Raw genomic sequence first — 15,842 nt, 5'->3', positions numbered from 1 at the left:
TTCAGCTAAGACTTACCTCCTTACCCGTTCCCTCTGCCTCCATTATCAACATATACTGCATACACACACACACACACACACACACACACACACACACACACACACGCAACACTGCTGCTGCCAGGATATTAATGTGCAGTTTGTTAGACAAGATTCCCCTTCCTTCTCGTCCTCTGATCTAGTCCTTTTCCTTCTCCCCTATCTTTTGTCTTTCCTGACCTAACAAGGCTGTGGTTCATATCCTGATCGCATCACAGACCAGCCCTCCATTAGGTTCAGTCCTCAGCTCTGACACACAGGCCTGCTGGAGAAACCCTCCAAGTGTTGGTGGATCTTGCACCTTCTGTGTGCCTGCTGTCTAACTACTGATGACTTGGTCACTGCCTGATGGGGAACTGCATCAGCTCTGTGAATTCTTGCAATCTATTGCCTGGGAAAGTGCCTTGCCATTAAACAGGTAGCCCAAAAATGGATGAACGGGGTTGGGGGCAGAAGGGTGGAGGTTGGAGGGATTAATCTAATAAGGGAAACAAGCAGAACAGCCTACAAAGGCTTAAGAACACAGAAGCCTGATCTGCAGCCCAAGCCCCTCTATGGGGTAAAGTCCCATCAGATATTTGGTGCCACGGAGAGTTGATGAAGAAAGCCTTCCAAAAACAGTGAAATTGTTTTTTATTTGTTTTAACTTTTAGAGATAAGGTCTCACTATGTTGCCCAGGCTGGTCTCGAACTCCTGGGCTCAAGAGATCTTCCCACCCTGGCCTCACAAAGTGCCAGGATCACAGGCATGAGCCACCACACGTGGCCAAGAGCAAAATTTTTAAAGCAGGACACTATGGCCTCATGGACAAGAGAGTCTATGGTCCGTCCTCCCTCCCAGGGGCCTGGCTCCATCTCAGAAACACCAAGAGCCTCTTGCTCCACACCCGCACCCTCGGCTTCAGCCCTGGCACTTGTGTTGAGCAGATGCTGAGGAGATGGGGACATTTTACCCCCTCCGCAGCCGCCCCAGAAGGTCTCAAACCCAGGGCTGATTTAGGGCTGCCCTGACATGGCCATCCCTATTCTATGTCCACGTGTCATTCACGGCTAAAGCAGGCCAGGGCCCCAAGGCAACCAAGCTCCTCTCTCTTCTGCCCACTCCCACATGCCCTCCTCTGCCCCAGTGTTCCTATCATTACATCCTGGGCATGGAAACCCGGGCCATTCTTGAACCAGGGCTGTGGGCTGAATGACGGCAAGAAGAACGGGGTCATGGGAAAGGACAGCCCAGAAAAGAGAATTCACAACCTGTGGTCTCCCACTGCTTTGGTAGGAACCTTGTAAACACAGCAGCAGCCCCCCAGGAAAGTCTTGGAAGGAAGGAGAAGCTGATCAGATTCAGAGACTGAGGCATCTGGGCCTCCAACCAAAGGCTCCCCTGGCCCTAAAAAGTCAGACTCCCGTCTCCTTAGCCCTTTCCCTCATAGACCAGCAGGTGGCACCACCGACAGGGATTTCAAAACCAAAACTAAATTAAAGTGGAAACTCAGATCTTTTGTTTATGCAAATAGTTCATTCCCTCCAACATTCCTCCGGGAATGGTCCCCCCTCCACTCCACAGAAAACCCTCCCCCCCCGATGTGCGTGACGCGGCCTCCCTCTGCACACAGTGCACGAAGACGCTGTCAGGAGAGCCCAGGATTCAACACGGGCCTTGCAAGGGTGATGGGCACCCAGGCGGGAGGGAGAAGCCAGGGGAGAAGCCAGGACATAGGAGGCAATTCAGGGAGACAGGAACACCCTTCTCTCTTCACACACTCTTCTCTCATCAATCCCACTGTGCACACACATGGACACACACAACACGCACCCCATCCCTCCTCCTAAGGACCAGAGGAGACCTTATACATAGAAGCCCATGTCATGGTCCTTTCTTCCCTCTGGGCTCACGGCAGGAAGCAGCGAGAGGAGGGGACACTCTGCCTGTGTCTCACATGCCACAGATGGTCTCTCCCAGACGCTCTTACTGAACCTGTGGGAGCCCTTTCAGAGACCCATGGGTGGAAACCCTCACCCTCCATTAACTGGTCCCAAGCCAGTCCTATTCCTGGAAGGGGAGGGGAGGGATGGGGCCGGCAGGGGAGGAGGCTGGAAAGGGAGTGTGAGGGGAGCATCGTGGCCTCTGGACTGGACACTGCACTGGGGAGTGACCCAATGCAGCAGCTGCAAAGGCCGCCCTCCCCACCCAGGCACCCCTGCTGAGAACATGTCGGTGAGGTCCAGAGTGGGCAGAGAGAAGGAGGATGCCCAGCAGTATGGCCATCTCATCCCCTGCCATGGCCACTGCCCACGTGGCAAGAGTGCTGAACCCCTCCAGCTCCAGACACTCTTTTGTTTTGGCAGGTGGCTCTTGTACCTCCTAGCCTCAACCCTATTCCAAAGGCCAAGAAATCCCATTCTCATCCCTCAGAGGTTATTTGGGGAGGTGACTTCCCCTCTGTTCCCCAAGCCTTACCCCAACAGCTTTGAAACAACCACTATGATCACAGTCCCCACAGGATACGGGGTGAAGCTCGTCTTCCAGCACTTTGACCTGGAGCCTTCTGAAGGCTGCTCCTATGACTATGTTGAGGTAGGGGCAGGATGGGCAGGCAGAGGGGAGACAAAACGGGACCCTCTGGGATCTGGGATCTGTATGGCATGCACACCCCCAGACACAGCCCAGCCCCACAAGATCTGATGGCCGACTGCATCTCTTAGAGCCAAGGGTTGCCCTGGAGGGGGCACTCACTGGTGAAGAGGCCCTCAGTGAGCACTGAGGGGAGAAGCACAGAGAAGGGGACAGGACCCACTCAGGAAATTCACTGTCCACTGAGACAAGAAAACCTTCCCCATCTGCTGTCTAGCTGAGAGCCTTTGGGAAACCACTGTGCCTCAGCTTCCCTGTCTCCAAGGAGAAGACTGGCATGGCTGCCTGCCTCAACAGGAACACAGGGACATGAGGAGGAGAAATGTGTGCTCTGGCAGCACGGGAATAGTCTTCAGCAAGGACAGTAGGCTCAGAACCCTCACCTCTGTGACAACCAAGGGTACCTTCCCTGGCCCATCTTTATCCAGTAAAAATGAGATTCCGGGCTCAAGCAGAGCCTGCGAAGGTCCAATAACTACCATTCCCAGGAGACCCCCGGAGGTAGGAGGTATGCAGGAATAAGATTGTGGCTGACTGCCACAGTTACTACTTGAGAGAGTTACTACTTGAGACAGTCACTACAACAGTTACTGATGTTACTACTTGAGACCATCATTATGAGACTGAACAAAGGAGGACAAACATAGAAATGAAAATTTAAGACAAAAGAAACTGTTTTAAAGAAAGAGACCAAGGGAAGAAGAAGAGAGCTCCCTGCTTCTAGTGAACAAAGGCCACAGACCCCGAGCTTCCACAGCCCTTCGTATTTATTGGGTAGAATGAGCAGGGAGGAGGAGATAAAGATTGGTCAGCTGCTTGATTGATTACAGGTTCATATTCTTTTTTTTTTTTTTTTGAGACGGAGTCTTGCACTGTTGCGGCTCACTGCAAGCTCCGCCTCCCGGGTTCACACCATTCTCCTGCCTCAGCCTCCCCAGCAGCTGGGACTACAGGTGCCCGCCACCACACGTGGCTCATTTTTTGTATTTTTTAGTAGAGACGGGGTTTCACCATGTTAGCCAGGATGGTCTCAATCTCCTGACCTCGTGATCCACCCGCCTCGGCCTCCCAAAGTGCTGGGATTGCAGGAGTGAGCCACCGCACCTGGCTGGTTCACATTATTTCTAACAGGCTTCAGATATGCCCTGTAGATAATCACAAGAAACGCTTGGGGCATGACTGCCCTCAGCATTCCTTCTGGGCAGCAGATGCAGTGTGTCAGTTTGCCAACATCCTGCATTTATGAGAAGAGTTTGCTGTTTACTCATGTAGCCTCCAGTGGTATACTGAGTTGATCACCACCCTCACTCTTTCAGCCTCCAACATCTCTCCCTTTTTGTTTTTGAATTAATTTAGTAAAGGCAATTCCAGGCTGTGCAGCCTTCAATTGCCGTTGGTGGTTTGTTCCATCTTCACATTCAGATTCAACCGGCTCATGGCTCGCACTGCAGGAGCCAGGCCCACAGCTGGGATCCATGGGTCTCTCCAGTCTCTGGTTCCATGGTCTCACACACCTTGGGGCACCCACACGGTTTGTTCATTTCCTGTGAAAACACAAGCATACCCTCATCCGCAGTTAGTAAATCAACCGAAACAAAAGCAAAGGCTTTTGTGGCTGGAGCCAGGAGGCATGCTGTTGCTGAAGCATCTGCTCCACAAGCTGTAACTCAGCTTCTGCCTCTTTGGTTAATTACTGCGGGGTAAAACGTTCCACTGATAATGAGACAGGCTCTTTCCAATCAACAGAAGGCACAGAGAAAGCAAATCAAGGCTTATCCTTCTTGTGCAATAGCACAGCAAAGAAAACAATCTTCAAGATCTATTACCACAAGAGACCAATCTCTTGCTCCCATATCCATAAGCCCACAAAACTTTCTTCAATTTACACTGAATAAGTGGGTCTATTAGATGCCATGGGTTGTGATAGATAAATTTCCTGTGTAGTTGTACTTCCAAATCCCCGATTCCCTTGTTTCTCCTTTCGTGGAGAAGGGTGCAATTTACAGGGAATAAGCAACAAGTGAGAAAGTGTTATAAGTGTAGAAAAATTGGATGTTTTAAAGGAGAATGCCGTCAGACCTCTGGGCAGAAGCGATCTGATAACATAGTTCTCCTCTCAACAGAAAAAAACGCTAGGCCTTTGCTCTCATTGCAATAAAGGAAATCATTGGGCTAATCAATACCACTCAAAGTTTCATCAAAATGGCACCCCCCCCCCACCCCTGTTGGGAAATGAGAAGGGGGCCTGGACCTGGGCACCTCAAACAATGAGGGCATTCCCTGTCTGGGTTGCAACTCCCTTTTCAGGGGTGGGTTTCTGGAGACTCATTGATTCCAGCTCCCTCCAGTAGCAGAAACACCTGTAAGCGCAGGATTCGATCTCCCAGTCAGAGAACGAGTTACATTAGTTGGAGGAGACAAACACACGAAGATTCCCACTGGTTTTGGGGACCTTCGCCAGCAGGACACATGGGATTAATTTTAGGCAAAAGTCATCTTAACTTACAGGGCATTGCTGTGGTTCCGGGAGTTATTGATTTGGATTACAAACCAGAAACTCAGGTAGTGGTAATGGCATAAGATCTTTGGGTTTTTGAACCAGGGAGAACATATTGCTCATGGGGCTTAACCCTTGGCTTCCTTTAGATCTGTCAGCTACCAAATTAGCCATTGCCTGAGTCAACACTGCAGAGCAAGGAAGCTCGGTTCCCACATCTTGACAAGCTGAGAAAACCTCCCAAGTCCTCTGCACATCTCACAGGTGCCAGCACATGTCCACAATCCATGAAAGCCAAAGCCAAATTTAGCCTTTCTGTAGTCACAAAAGCAGACGGTTCAAGCCAGTTTTTATCCTCCCTCTCCTGTTCACCACCCTCAATAGGTGCTGTAGGTGTGGCAAAAAATTAGCTCAAACCCTGAAATAATAACAAAAAGATGGTACTTACCAAACTCCAAACAAAAGAGAAAAGAAATAACCAAATTCTTCCCTATGTTACCCTGATTCAAAAACTTCCTGTTCTCTGTACCACTTTAGAGCACTGATCTTATATTGCTGCTGGCAGACTTGTAATGGGGTTTCTCATTCGTCTGGTAGGTTTTAGGTTTTAGGTTTTTCTGGGCTTTAGTTTTTCTGCTCCAGCAGACTGTCCTCACTCAAGTCCCTATAGGACCCTATCTGTCTCTGTCTGTCCCTGCAAGTTTCTGCCAGTCTTTTCTAGTCTTTCTTTATCCCTATCTGTCCCTGTCTGTCCCTATGGTCCCTGTTAGTTCCTACAAGTTCCTGCAAGTCCCTACCTATCTCCATTTGTCTCTATTTATCTCTATTCATTTCTATTTATCCCTACTAATCTCTATTTGTCCCTGCAGGCCTCTTCAGGTCCCTGTTTGTCCTTGATTGTCCCTGTTTGGGCGCCACTTCTAACTGACTGCCACAATTACTACTTGAGACCATCACTACAACAGTTACTAATGTTACTACTTGAGTCCATCATTACAAGACTGAACAAAGGAGGACAAATGTAGAAATGAAAACTTAAGACAAAACAAACTGTTTTAAAGAAAGAGGCCAGGGGAAGAAGAAGAGAGCTCCCTGCTCTAGTGAGCAACAGCAGCAGACCCCAAGCTTCCACAGCCCTTCACATTTATTGGGTAGAATGAGCAGGGAGGAGGAGGTAACAATTGGTTGGCTGCTTGACTGATCACAGGTTTATATTATTACTAACAGGCTTCAGATGCGCCCTGTAGATAATCACAAGAAACACTACACTTGGGGCGTGGCTGCCCTCAGCATTCCTTCTGGGCAGCAGATGCAGTGTGTCAGTTTGCCAACATCCTGCATTTATGAGAAGAGTTTGCTGTTTACTCATGTAGCCTCCAGTGGTATACTGAGTTGATCACCACCCTCACTCTTTTGGCCTCCAACATAACGTGAAAACGGAACATCTTCCCCACCCAGAGGAATTGGTGAGTGTGCAGTGCTGGGGGAGGGTGTTTGCTGGCAGGGGCAAAAAGAGGTTGAGGAGGCTTTGAGGAGGAAGGAAGAGGGACAAGGCCATGCCTCCTGACACTGAGACTGGTGGGCTTCAGGGCTCATGTTCAGCCAAGGGCATAAGGAGGCACTCAAGGTGTGAATGGTTTCATTAAGCCTAGGTGGAATCGGAAGGCAGAAAATAAAGTAGACATGTCTGGGCTCAGGGAATGAGGGGAGGGGAAAGGCTGGGTACAGACAACCAGGACCCCAGGGGAATAGGCCGCAGGAGGTGGGGATGGAGAATGACCTGAAACCTGCCAGAGGAGCAGAAAACAGGGAAGGGGTGAGGTACCCAGTGCAGGACAACACGCAAAGAGTGAGTCAGTGGGAGACTTGGGGAACAGTTGAAGGTCACATGGGGAAGTTTGCAGTAGCCGAACCCAGCAGGTAGTGACCAGCAGAGCCGATGTGGTGCATGATTCACTCTCGGCGAGACCAGGAGGACCATCACTGAGCCACCACGTGTGCCACTCCACAACAGGTCTTCTTCCTACTCCTTGTCCTTCTTCCACCAGATCTCTGCTGATACGAAAAACCTGGGGAGGTTCTGTGGGCAACTGGGTTCTCCACTGGGCAACCCCCCAGGAAAAAAGGAATTTTTGTCTCAAGGGAACAAGATGCTGCTGACCTTCTACACAGACTTCTCCAACGAGGAGAATGGGACCATCATGTTCTACAAGGGCTTCCTGGCCTACTACCAAGCTGTGGGTGAGTAGCCCCCCAGGGATCCCTTTTCTCGGACCTCAGCCACATTGAATGGAGGCCAAGAAAGGGAATCTTGAATCCAAAGAAGTGGAAAGCCTGGCTTTCCTTGTTCCTCCCCTCAAGAGAGCTTTTCCTAACGAGGCCTGTCAACCTGGGATCTGTCCCCATGGAGCAGTCCCTAGAGAGCATTGGAGAGGCCTGGCCTGGAGATTCAGGTGGCCTAAAGATGCCTTTGTCTTTAGGCCTCTGGTGAGTGACCTCCCTAAGGTCAGAGCCCCTACTCTGGTCTCCCAGCAGGAGCTTAACCCTCCTTCCTGAATGCCTTCCAGACCTTGATGAATGTGCTTCCCAGAGCAAATCAGGGGAGAGGGACCCCCAGCCCCAGTGCCAGCACCTGTGTAACAACTACGTTGGAGGCTACTTCTTTTTTTTTTTTTTTTTTTTTTTTTGAGATGGAGTCTCGCTCTGTAGCCCAGGCTGGAGTGCAGTGGCCGGATCTCAGCTCACTGCAAGCTCCGCCTCCTGGGTTTACGCCATTCTCCTGCCTAAGCCTCCTGAGTAGCTGGGACTACAGGCGCCCGCCACCTCGCCTGGCTAGTTTTTTGTATTTTTTAGTAGAGACGGGGTTTCACCATGTTAGCCAGGATGGTCTCGATCTCCTGACCTCATGATCCGCCCGTCTCGGCCTCCCAAAGTGCTGGGATTACAGGCTTGAGCCACCGCGCCCAGCCTGGAGGCTACTTCTGTTCCTGCCGTCCAGGCTATGAGCTTCAGAAGGACAGGTATTCCTGCCAGGGTGAGCCAGAGTGGTGTAGCAGGGAGGCAGGGGTTGAGCCAGCCAGAGTGGCCCCATGATGCCCTGCGTCTCTGTTCTCACAGCTGAGTGCAGCAGCGAGCTGTACACGGAGGCATCGGGCTACATCTCCAGCCTGGAGTACCCCCGGTCCTACCCCGCTGACCTGCACTGCAACTACAGCATCCGGGTAGAGCGGGGCCTCACCCCGCACCTCAAGTTCGTGGAGCCTTTTGAAATTGATGACCACCAGCAAGTACACTGCCCCTATGACCAGCTACAGGTACAGCCGTCCTACCCCTGAAAGACCCCTTCCTCCTCTTCTGTCTGCACTTAGCTCCTCTTGTCTCAACTTCTTCCTGGATCCCCTGGCCAGCTGGGGCAGGAGTTGGCCAACATCACCCATGGGCTGGGCAAGTTCCCACATAACTGGAATTGGGTTGTGGGGATCCCTTTCCACCTTCCCCTGAAAACACACATAAGGCAGGATTTCATCACCACCACCACCCTGGCCACCAGGCTACTACACAGTTGGCCCTGTGTAAAAATGTCCAAGCTGGAAAACAAACAAACAAACAAACAAAAAAAACCCTCCTCCCCTACCAGATCTATGCCAACGGGAAGAACATTGGCGAGTTCTGTGGGAAGCAAAGACCCCCTGAATTTGACACCAGCAGCAATGCTGTGGATCTGCTGTTCTTCACAGATGAGTCGGGGAACAGCCGGGGCTGGAGGCTGCCCTACACCACCGAGAGTAAAGGCTCCCTGGGGGCCTCCCTCGATGGCCAGCAATGGAGAAAAAGTGGGAAGAAGGAAGGGCAGGTGGCTCTGAAATAAATACGCCCTCTGGTCTCCCCAATAGTCATCAAGTGTCCCCAGCCCAAGACCCTAGACGAGTTCACTGTCATCCAGAACCTGCAGCCTCAGTACCAATTCAGTGACTACTTCATTGCTACCTGCAAGCTAGGCTACCAGCTCATAGAGGTAAGAGCCCAGGGCTGAGGGGAGAGAGCCGGCCCAGCATCCCAGGGGGAATTCAGATGGTGGGTTCACAGAGGATTTAGTCTCACCCCAGCTAGAGTCATAGGCATTTCAGCTGGAAGAGTCTCCTGGTCCACCAGCTCTCCAACTTGCTGCACACTTAAAACAGAGAGTTTACAATCCTGGAAGATTGCTTGAGCCCAATCATACAAGACCCCTGTGAATAGCCACTGCATTCCAGCTTGAGCAATATAGCCAGACTCTGTCTCTAAAAAATAAAAATCAATCAATCAATCAATACTGAAGTCAAGGTCCCCCAGCAGAGACTCTCATTCCATTGATCTGGAGTAGAGCCTGAGCAACAAGACTATTTAAAGCTACCCGGTGATTCTAACGTGCAGCCAAGTTTAAGAACTATTGCCCTCATCCAATAATCAAGAAAGCTGAAGGAGGCCGGGCGCGGTGGCTCAAGCCTGTAATCCCAGCACTTTGGGAGGCCGAGGCAGACGGATCACGAGGTCAGGAGATCGAGACCATCCTGGCTAACACAGTGAAACCCCGTCTCCACTAAAAATACAAAAAAATTAGCCGGGCTTGGTGGCGGTGCCTGTAGTCCCAGCTACTCGGGAGGCTGAGGCAGGAGAATGGCGGGAACCCGGGAGGCGGAGCTTGCAGTGAGCCGAGATCGCGCCACTGCACTCCAGCCTGGGCGACAGAGCGAGACTCCGCCTCAAAAAAAAAAAAAAAAAAAAGAAAGCTGAAGGAACTGGAAAGGCAGGGTAGAAATGTAGTGACTCATCAACACCACGTAGTGATTGTCTACGGCAGGGACTAGGACCCCAATCTCCTGCCTACTGCTCCAGGGCTCTTTTACACATGTGAGTGGTCTCACCCTGGGCCCACCGTCGTGTCCTCAGATCTGAAGATTCAGGAAGGAATATGGTTTTATCCATGGATCAATCTCACAAAAGCTGGTAAACTAAAAATTATCTGTCTCTCTGGACAGAGACCCAAGACTGAACATCCCTTCGTTGCTCAATAGGTCCACACGGAAGACAATCAGAATCAAAGACGAGACCTATGACATGTCCTTAAGTCATAGTTAATTCATTTAATGCACATTGTAAGGGTCTACTGTCAGGCACTGTCCTAGATGTGGGAGGTTCAGTAAAAAGAAACCCACATAGTCACACAGCCTTTGTGGAGTTCACATTTGAATGTTGCATCAAGTCGAGTTCATCTGATGCATTGTTCTTTACTCCAAGGTGCTTCCATCTCCATCAGGAGAATTAGGTGGGTGTCCTGGGTCCAGAGGACTGGAGACCAACAACCTCTTTGCTCATATTACAACCCTCCCTTGCCTACACCACCCACTGCCCTTACTTTTGCACATGTCATTCACAACATAGAATTTAAAGCAAGTCACACCGTTTCTCACATTACCTACATTTTACTCAGACGGTCTAGTTCTCACACACATTCTTTTGCAACCAGAGCTAACTCTATGGGATGATTTTTGGTCTTTTTGGGTTTATTTTGTTTTTGAGACAGAGTCTTGCTCTGTCACCCAGGCAGTGGCATGATCTCAGCTCACTGTGAAGTCCGCCTCCCAGGTTCAAGCGATGCTCCTGGATTCAAGATACTCAGGTACCTCAGCCACCGGAGTTGCTGGAATTATAGGCAAGTGCCACCGTGCCCAGCTAATTTTTGTATTTTTGGTAGAGATAGGGTTTCTCAATTTTCCCAGACTTGACTCAAACTCCTGGCGTAAAGTGATCCACCTGCCTCAGCCCCCTAGAGTGCTGGGATTACAGGCGTAAGCCACCGCACTTGGCCAATTTTTGGTCTTAGTAAAACTCATTCATATTGTCCAGTAACTTTTCATTTCAAAGACTGCCATTTCCTAGTCTTGTCCCTGCTCAACAGCAACAGCACTTCACATACATCAACGTCTCCAGCACCTTTCAACGGGGTGAGGTGGCTCTAGGATTTCAGGGAAGGCCTCTGTCCTTAGGAAAACTGCAACCCAGGAGAGAGAAAGTGCTACAGGCCTGGAGGCAGGGGACTCCTGCCAGAGAAACATGGTTCTGCCCTGGAGCACAGGCTTTTGTTTTGATACAAAAAGCACTCAAACGTGGCTTGTGATTTTTTAAATTACAAATTGTGGGATTCAATTGGACCTCAGTGGGAACGGGCCACAGTCTAGAGAGAGGATGATCGGGTCTATCAATTAGTCCTGCTCTGACTTGCTACAGTGTAGCTCAGTGCTCCTGTCTGTAACAGGCTGGGGAGAAGGAAGAAGGAGCCACATCCACGGGGGAGCTGAGAGATGTCTTTGTATTGCCTCCCACTCCTGTGTGGGAAGGGCAGGAAAGGGACCTGCATTGCCTCTTGGCACTGATGGCGCCTGTTCCTCTGCTCAACAGGGGAACCAGGTGCCACACTCCTTCACAGCTGTCTGCCAGGATGATGGCACATGGCATCGTGCCATGCCCAGATGCAACAGTAAGTCACAATTCAGGGATATGATCCTGGGGACTTCCCACCTCCAACCTTGAGGACCTGGGCCAAGAAAGAAGGAGGGGTCCAGACTAAGCCTCTTTCCAACAGACCCTCACCCTTGGATGAGGGTCAAAGAGACTTGTCCTTTGATGTCTATGGCCCATCTCAGGAATCAGTGAGCCCTCATCTCAGGAATCAGTGAGTCCTCATCTCAATGGGATGGATGGGCTCTACCCAGAACTGAATTTCACACCACCCAACTCCTGTCCGTTGTAAGGGCCCTCGCCACTGACTATTTTTTCTAAGCCTCTCAATGTGCTCTCAGGTAGACAACTCACACTCTCACCACTAAAGTTCCAGCACAGTCTTTCTCAGCTCTCACCCTGCCCTGTGTTCTCTCCAAGTCAAGGACTGTGGGCAGCCCCGAAATCTGCCTTCCATTACACCACCACAATGGGGGTGAGTACCTACAAGGCCTGTATCCAGTACTACTGCCACGAGCCATATTACAAGATGCAGACCAGGGCTGGCAGCAGGGAGTCTGAGCAAAGTAGGGACTAACACAAACGGAAATTTTCTCCCTTCCATCCCCTTGGGGTATCCTCTGAGATTTCTCCCAGTAGAATCCCTAGGGAATGCATATTAAGGTATCTGCCAGGGCACTGGCTTCAGGGGCCTGAATTGTAGCGCAAAGAGGAAGCAGGTAGGTTTGAAGAAGGAGGAGCTGATGCAAAGAAAAGATTCAAATCACATAAACAGCTCACTGTCACCACATCATCCCCACTACCACCACTGCCTCCACCACATCCCCACTGCTACCATCATTGCCATCACCACCACTACCAGTAACAACACAAGCAACACTACCAATAGCATCAATGCCAGCACAATCACCACTATCACTGCCATCACCACAATCGATACCATTACCATTACCAACACCACCATCACCACTACCATTATTACCACCATTACCAACACCACTATCACCACCATTACTAACACCAGTGCCACCATCAACACTACCAACACCATCATCACCACCATTACCAACATCGTCATCACCACCAACACTAACACCACCATCACCACCATCACCACTATCATCATAACCAACACCATTGTCAACACTACCATGATCACCACCACCATTACAACACCACTATCACCACCACCACCATTGCCAACACCAACACTACCATCACCACCACCATTACCACCATCACCATTACCAACACCATCATCACCACCAATACCACCACCACCATTAACACCATTAACAATACCACCATTAACAACACCACTGTCATCATCAACATCGACATCACAATTGCCACCATCATTACCAACATCAACACCACCATCACCACCAACACTGACACCACAGTCTTTGCCACCATCATGACCACTACAGCTAACTCAGTGAAACTCCCCTCTCCATTCTCCCCTCTCAACCTGGTTGTGATTTTTGCACTTAGTTTTACTAAATGACTCTCACTTATTAGTGGGTATTTTTCAAACTTTTTTTAAATATTAGAAATCACATGCATTATAGGTTTGAAACAGAAAAAAGGGAAAAAATCTGGATTATAAATGGTATTCATTAAGAGCTGAACTTTGGAGTCAGAAAACCTCTTGCACCTTGGTTCTGGCACTTAGAAGTTATGTGACCCTGTGCAAATTATTTAAGCTCAGCCTGCTCATCCACAATGAGGATAATAACACACACCTGCAAGTGTCACTATAGTGTTTAAATGAGATCATGCAGATAAAGTAAGAAGCATGGGACATTTTCAGCAATCAGAAGACGTAGCTACAATTATCATCTATGATTCCACGACTAAGACGCAATCACTGATAAGATTTTGATACATTCCTTCTGGTTTTTATGTCTACTTTCACAAACAGGGATCACAGCAAACATATATTAATGGTTAAGCATTCCGATTTTTTTACTTGACATTAAAACAAAATATAGGTCTAGAGCCTCTGAACACTTGACATTTTTTCCTTCTAGAGTTGAGCCTTTGACCTTTGGCCCTTGCCATGTTGTTCCTCCCTACCCCTCTCCCCGTCGAGCACACTCCGTACTTGCTGGCCTCTGCAACCTAATTTTCTTACCCATCACCTCCCAACTTGATTCTTGCCTCCTCTGCCCTCGGGGGTGTACACCTGCACAGCACAGGGCATTTGGAAGAATGAAAAGAAGGAAGGGAAGATTCCTCGGTGCTTGCCAGGTGAGTGGAAACCCTCTGGGACCATCCTCAGGATCGTTAGCAGCCTGAAAGTCCTCAGAAGCAGCATGGCCCAGAAAAAGGAGACAGAGGAGAGGAGAGGGGAACATACCAGGAGAAAGAGAGAGAGGGGAAGAGTGCTGAATTCAGTCCCGAAATGCCGGTATTTTCACTAAGCAGATGGGAAATCAGAGAATAAAAACAACGGAAGACACCCCGGGAAGAAATAAACAAGAACAAGGGGCAAGACGTGGTGGCTCACACCTGTAATCCCAGCACTTTGGGAGGCCGAGGCAGGCAGATCACCTGAGGTTAGGAGTTCGAGACCAGCCTGGCCAACATGGTGAAACCCAGCCTCTATTGAAAATACAAAAATTAGCCAAGCATGGTGGCACATACCTGTAGTCCCAGCTACTAGAGTGGCTGAGGGACAAGAATTGCTTGAACTCGGCAGGCAAAGGTTGCAGTGAGCAGATATCACGACACTGCACCCCAGCCTGGGCCACAGAGCAAGGAGTCTCAAAAAACAAAAATAAAAACAAAAACAAGGAGAAGAGCCTGTCAATAGGCCAATGAAGGAAGTGTGGAGATGGGAGGAAAAAGAGAAAAGAGACAAGTCAAAAAGAGAGGGCAAACGGGGAGCTGGCTGGCCGCAGAAGGAAGAGGTGGGAGACCCGGAGCTGACTTGCCCTTGTCTTCCCTCTCTCTCCCTCAGTGTGTGGGAAGCCCATGAACCCCGTGGAACAGAGGCAGCGCATCATCGGAGGGCAAAAAGCCAAGATGGGCAACTTCCCCTGGCAGGTGTTCACCAACATCCACGGGCACAGGGGCGGGACCCTGCTGGGCGACCGCTGGATCCTCACGGCTGCCCACACCCTGTATCCCAAGGAACACGATGCACAAAGCAATGTCCCCTTGGATGTGTTCCTGGGCCATACAAATGTAGAAGAGCTCATGAAGCTGGCAAGTCACCCCATCCGCAGGGTCAGCATCCACCCGGACTACCGTCAGGATGAGTCCCACAATTTTGAGGGGGACATCGCCCTCCTGGAGCTGGAAAATAGTGTCACCCTGGGTCCCAACCTCCTCCCCATCTGCCTCCCTGACAACGAGACTTTCTATGACCTGGGCTTGATGGGCTACGTCAGTGGCTTTGGGGTCATGGAGGAGAAGATTGCTCATGACCTCAGGTTTGTCCGTCTGCCCGTAGCTAATCGAGAGGACTGTGAGACCTGGCTCCGGGGAAAGAATAGGATGGATGTGTTCTCTCAAAACATGTTCTGTGCTGGGCACCCATCTCTAAAGCAGGATGCCTGCCAGGGGGATAATGGGGGCGTTTTTGCAATAAGGGACCGGAACACTGATCCCGGGATCCCTTCTAGCCCCTTCTGGGCTGGTCCAATTTGAAGTAGGTTCCTTCGCTTCAACTCCTCTTGACCACTGGACATTGTCTTTCCTCCCTGGCATGAGCTGCTGACCCACCAGCCCATTTTCTTCCGACCAAAGAAAAGTGACAATTCACCTTCTTTAAAAAGCTAACTATTTTCCTGAGTTTCAGAAGAAGCGGACGTATGTTCTCAAGTAACTTGCAAGGTACTATGATGGATACCCTTTAAACACAACGAATGACTTTCTAGCCCCTCTAGGACCTGGTGACGAGCTCTTCCCAGCTCTGAAGTCTCTGATGGTGATTCATTTAGATCTTCCCCCTGCCATTCACCCAGAGAAATGACCTTGCAGCACAGTCAACGATCCAAAACCCATACCCGTCACGCTGTACAAGGCGGCAGCAAAGAGGGAAATTCTTCACCAATACCTCAGCCCATCAGCAAGGGCAGAACCCAAACAGACTGGTGAGTCTCCGAGAGGGAGGAACTTCCTTTTCTGTTATTTATCAGATTCCAGGTTAATGTTTTGCTATTACCC

General features: G+C 50.1%; 1 protein-coding gene across 1 annotated transcript; it reads left to right on the top strand.

Annotated features, from left to right (window-relative positions):
- The first annotated feature begins 2,248 nt into the window (after window positions 1-2,248).
- LOC102135038 (complement C1r subcomponent-like) lies at window positions 2,249-15,428 on the top strand. The gene is given in 13 exon segments (XM_065525141.2): window positions 2,249-2,254; window positions 2,492-2,614; window positions 7,217-7,409; window positions 7,736-7,822; window positions 8,143-8,202; window positions 8,286-8,482; window positions 8,806-8,953; window positions 9,062-9,183; window positions 11,607-11,685; window positions 12,087-12,119; window positions 12,122-12,230; window positions 13,843-13,919; window positions 14,632-15,428. Coding segments are annotated over 13 exon segments (1,926 nt in total). The 3' UTR covers window positions 15,324-15,428.
- Window positions 15,429-15,842: the final 414 nt, after the last annotated feature.

Source organism: Macaca fascicularis, chromosome 11 (assembly GCF_037993035.2).
Source record: "Macaca fascicularis isolate 582-1 chromosome 11, T2T-MFA8v1.1".
In the NCBI taxonomy this organism is placed as follows: domain Eukaryota; kingdom Metazoa; phylum Chordata; class Mammalia; order Primates; family Cercopithecidae; genus Macaca; species Macaca fascicularis.
Note: the sequence above shows the minus strand (reverse complement) of the source record. Positions and strands in the feature narration are given on the sequence as shown.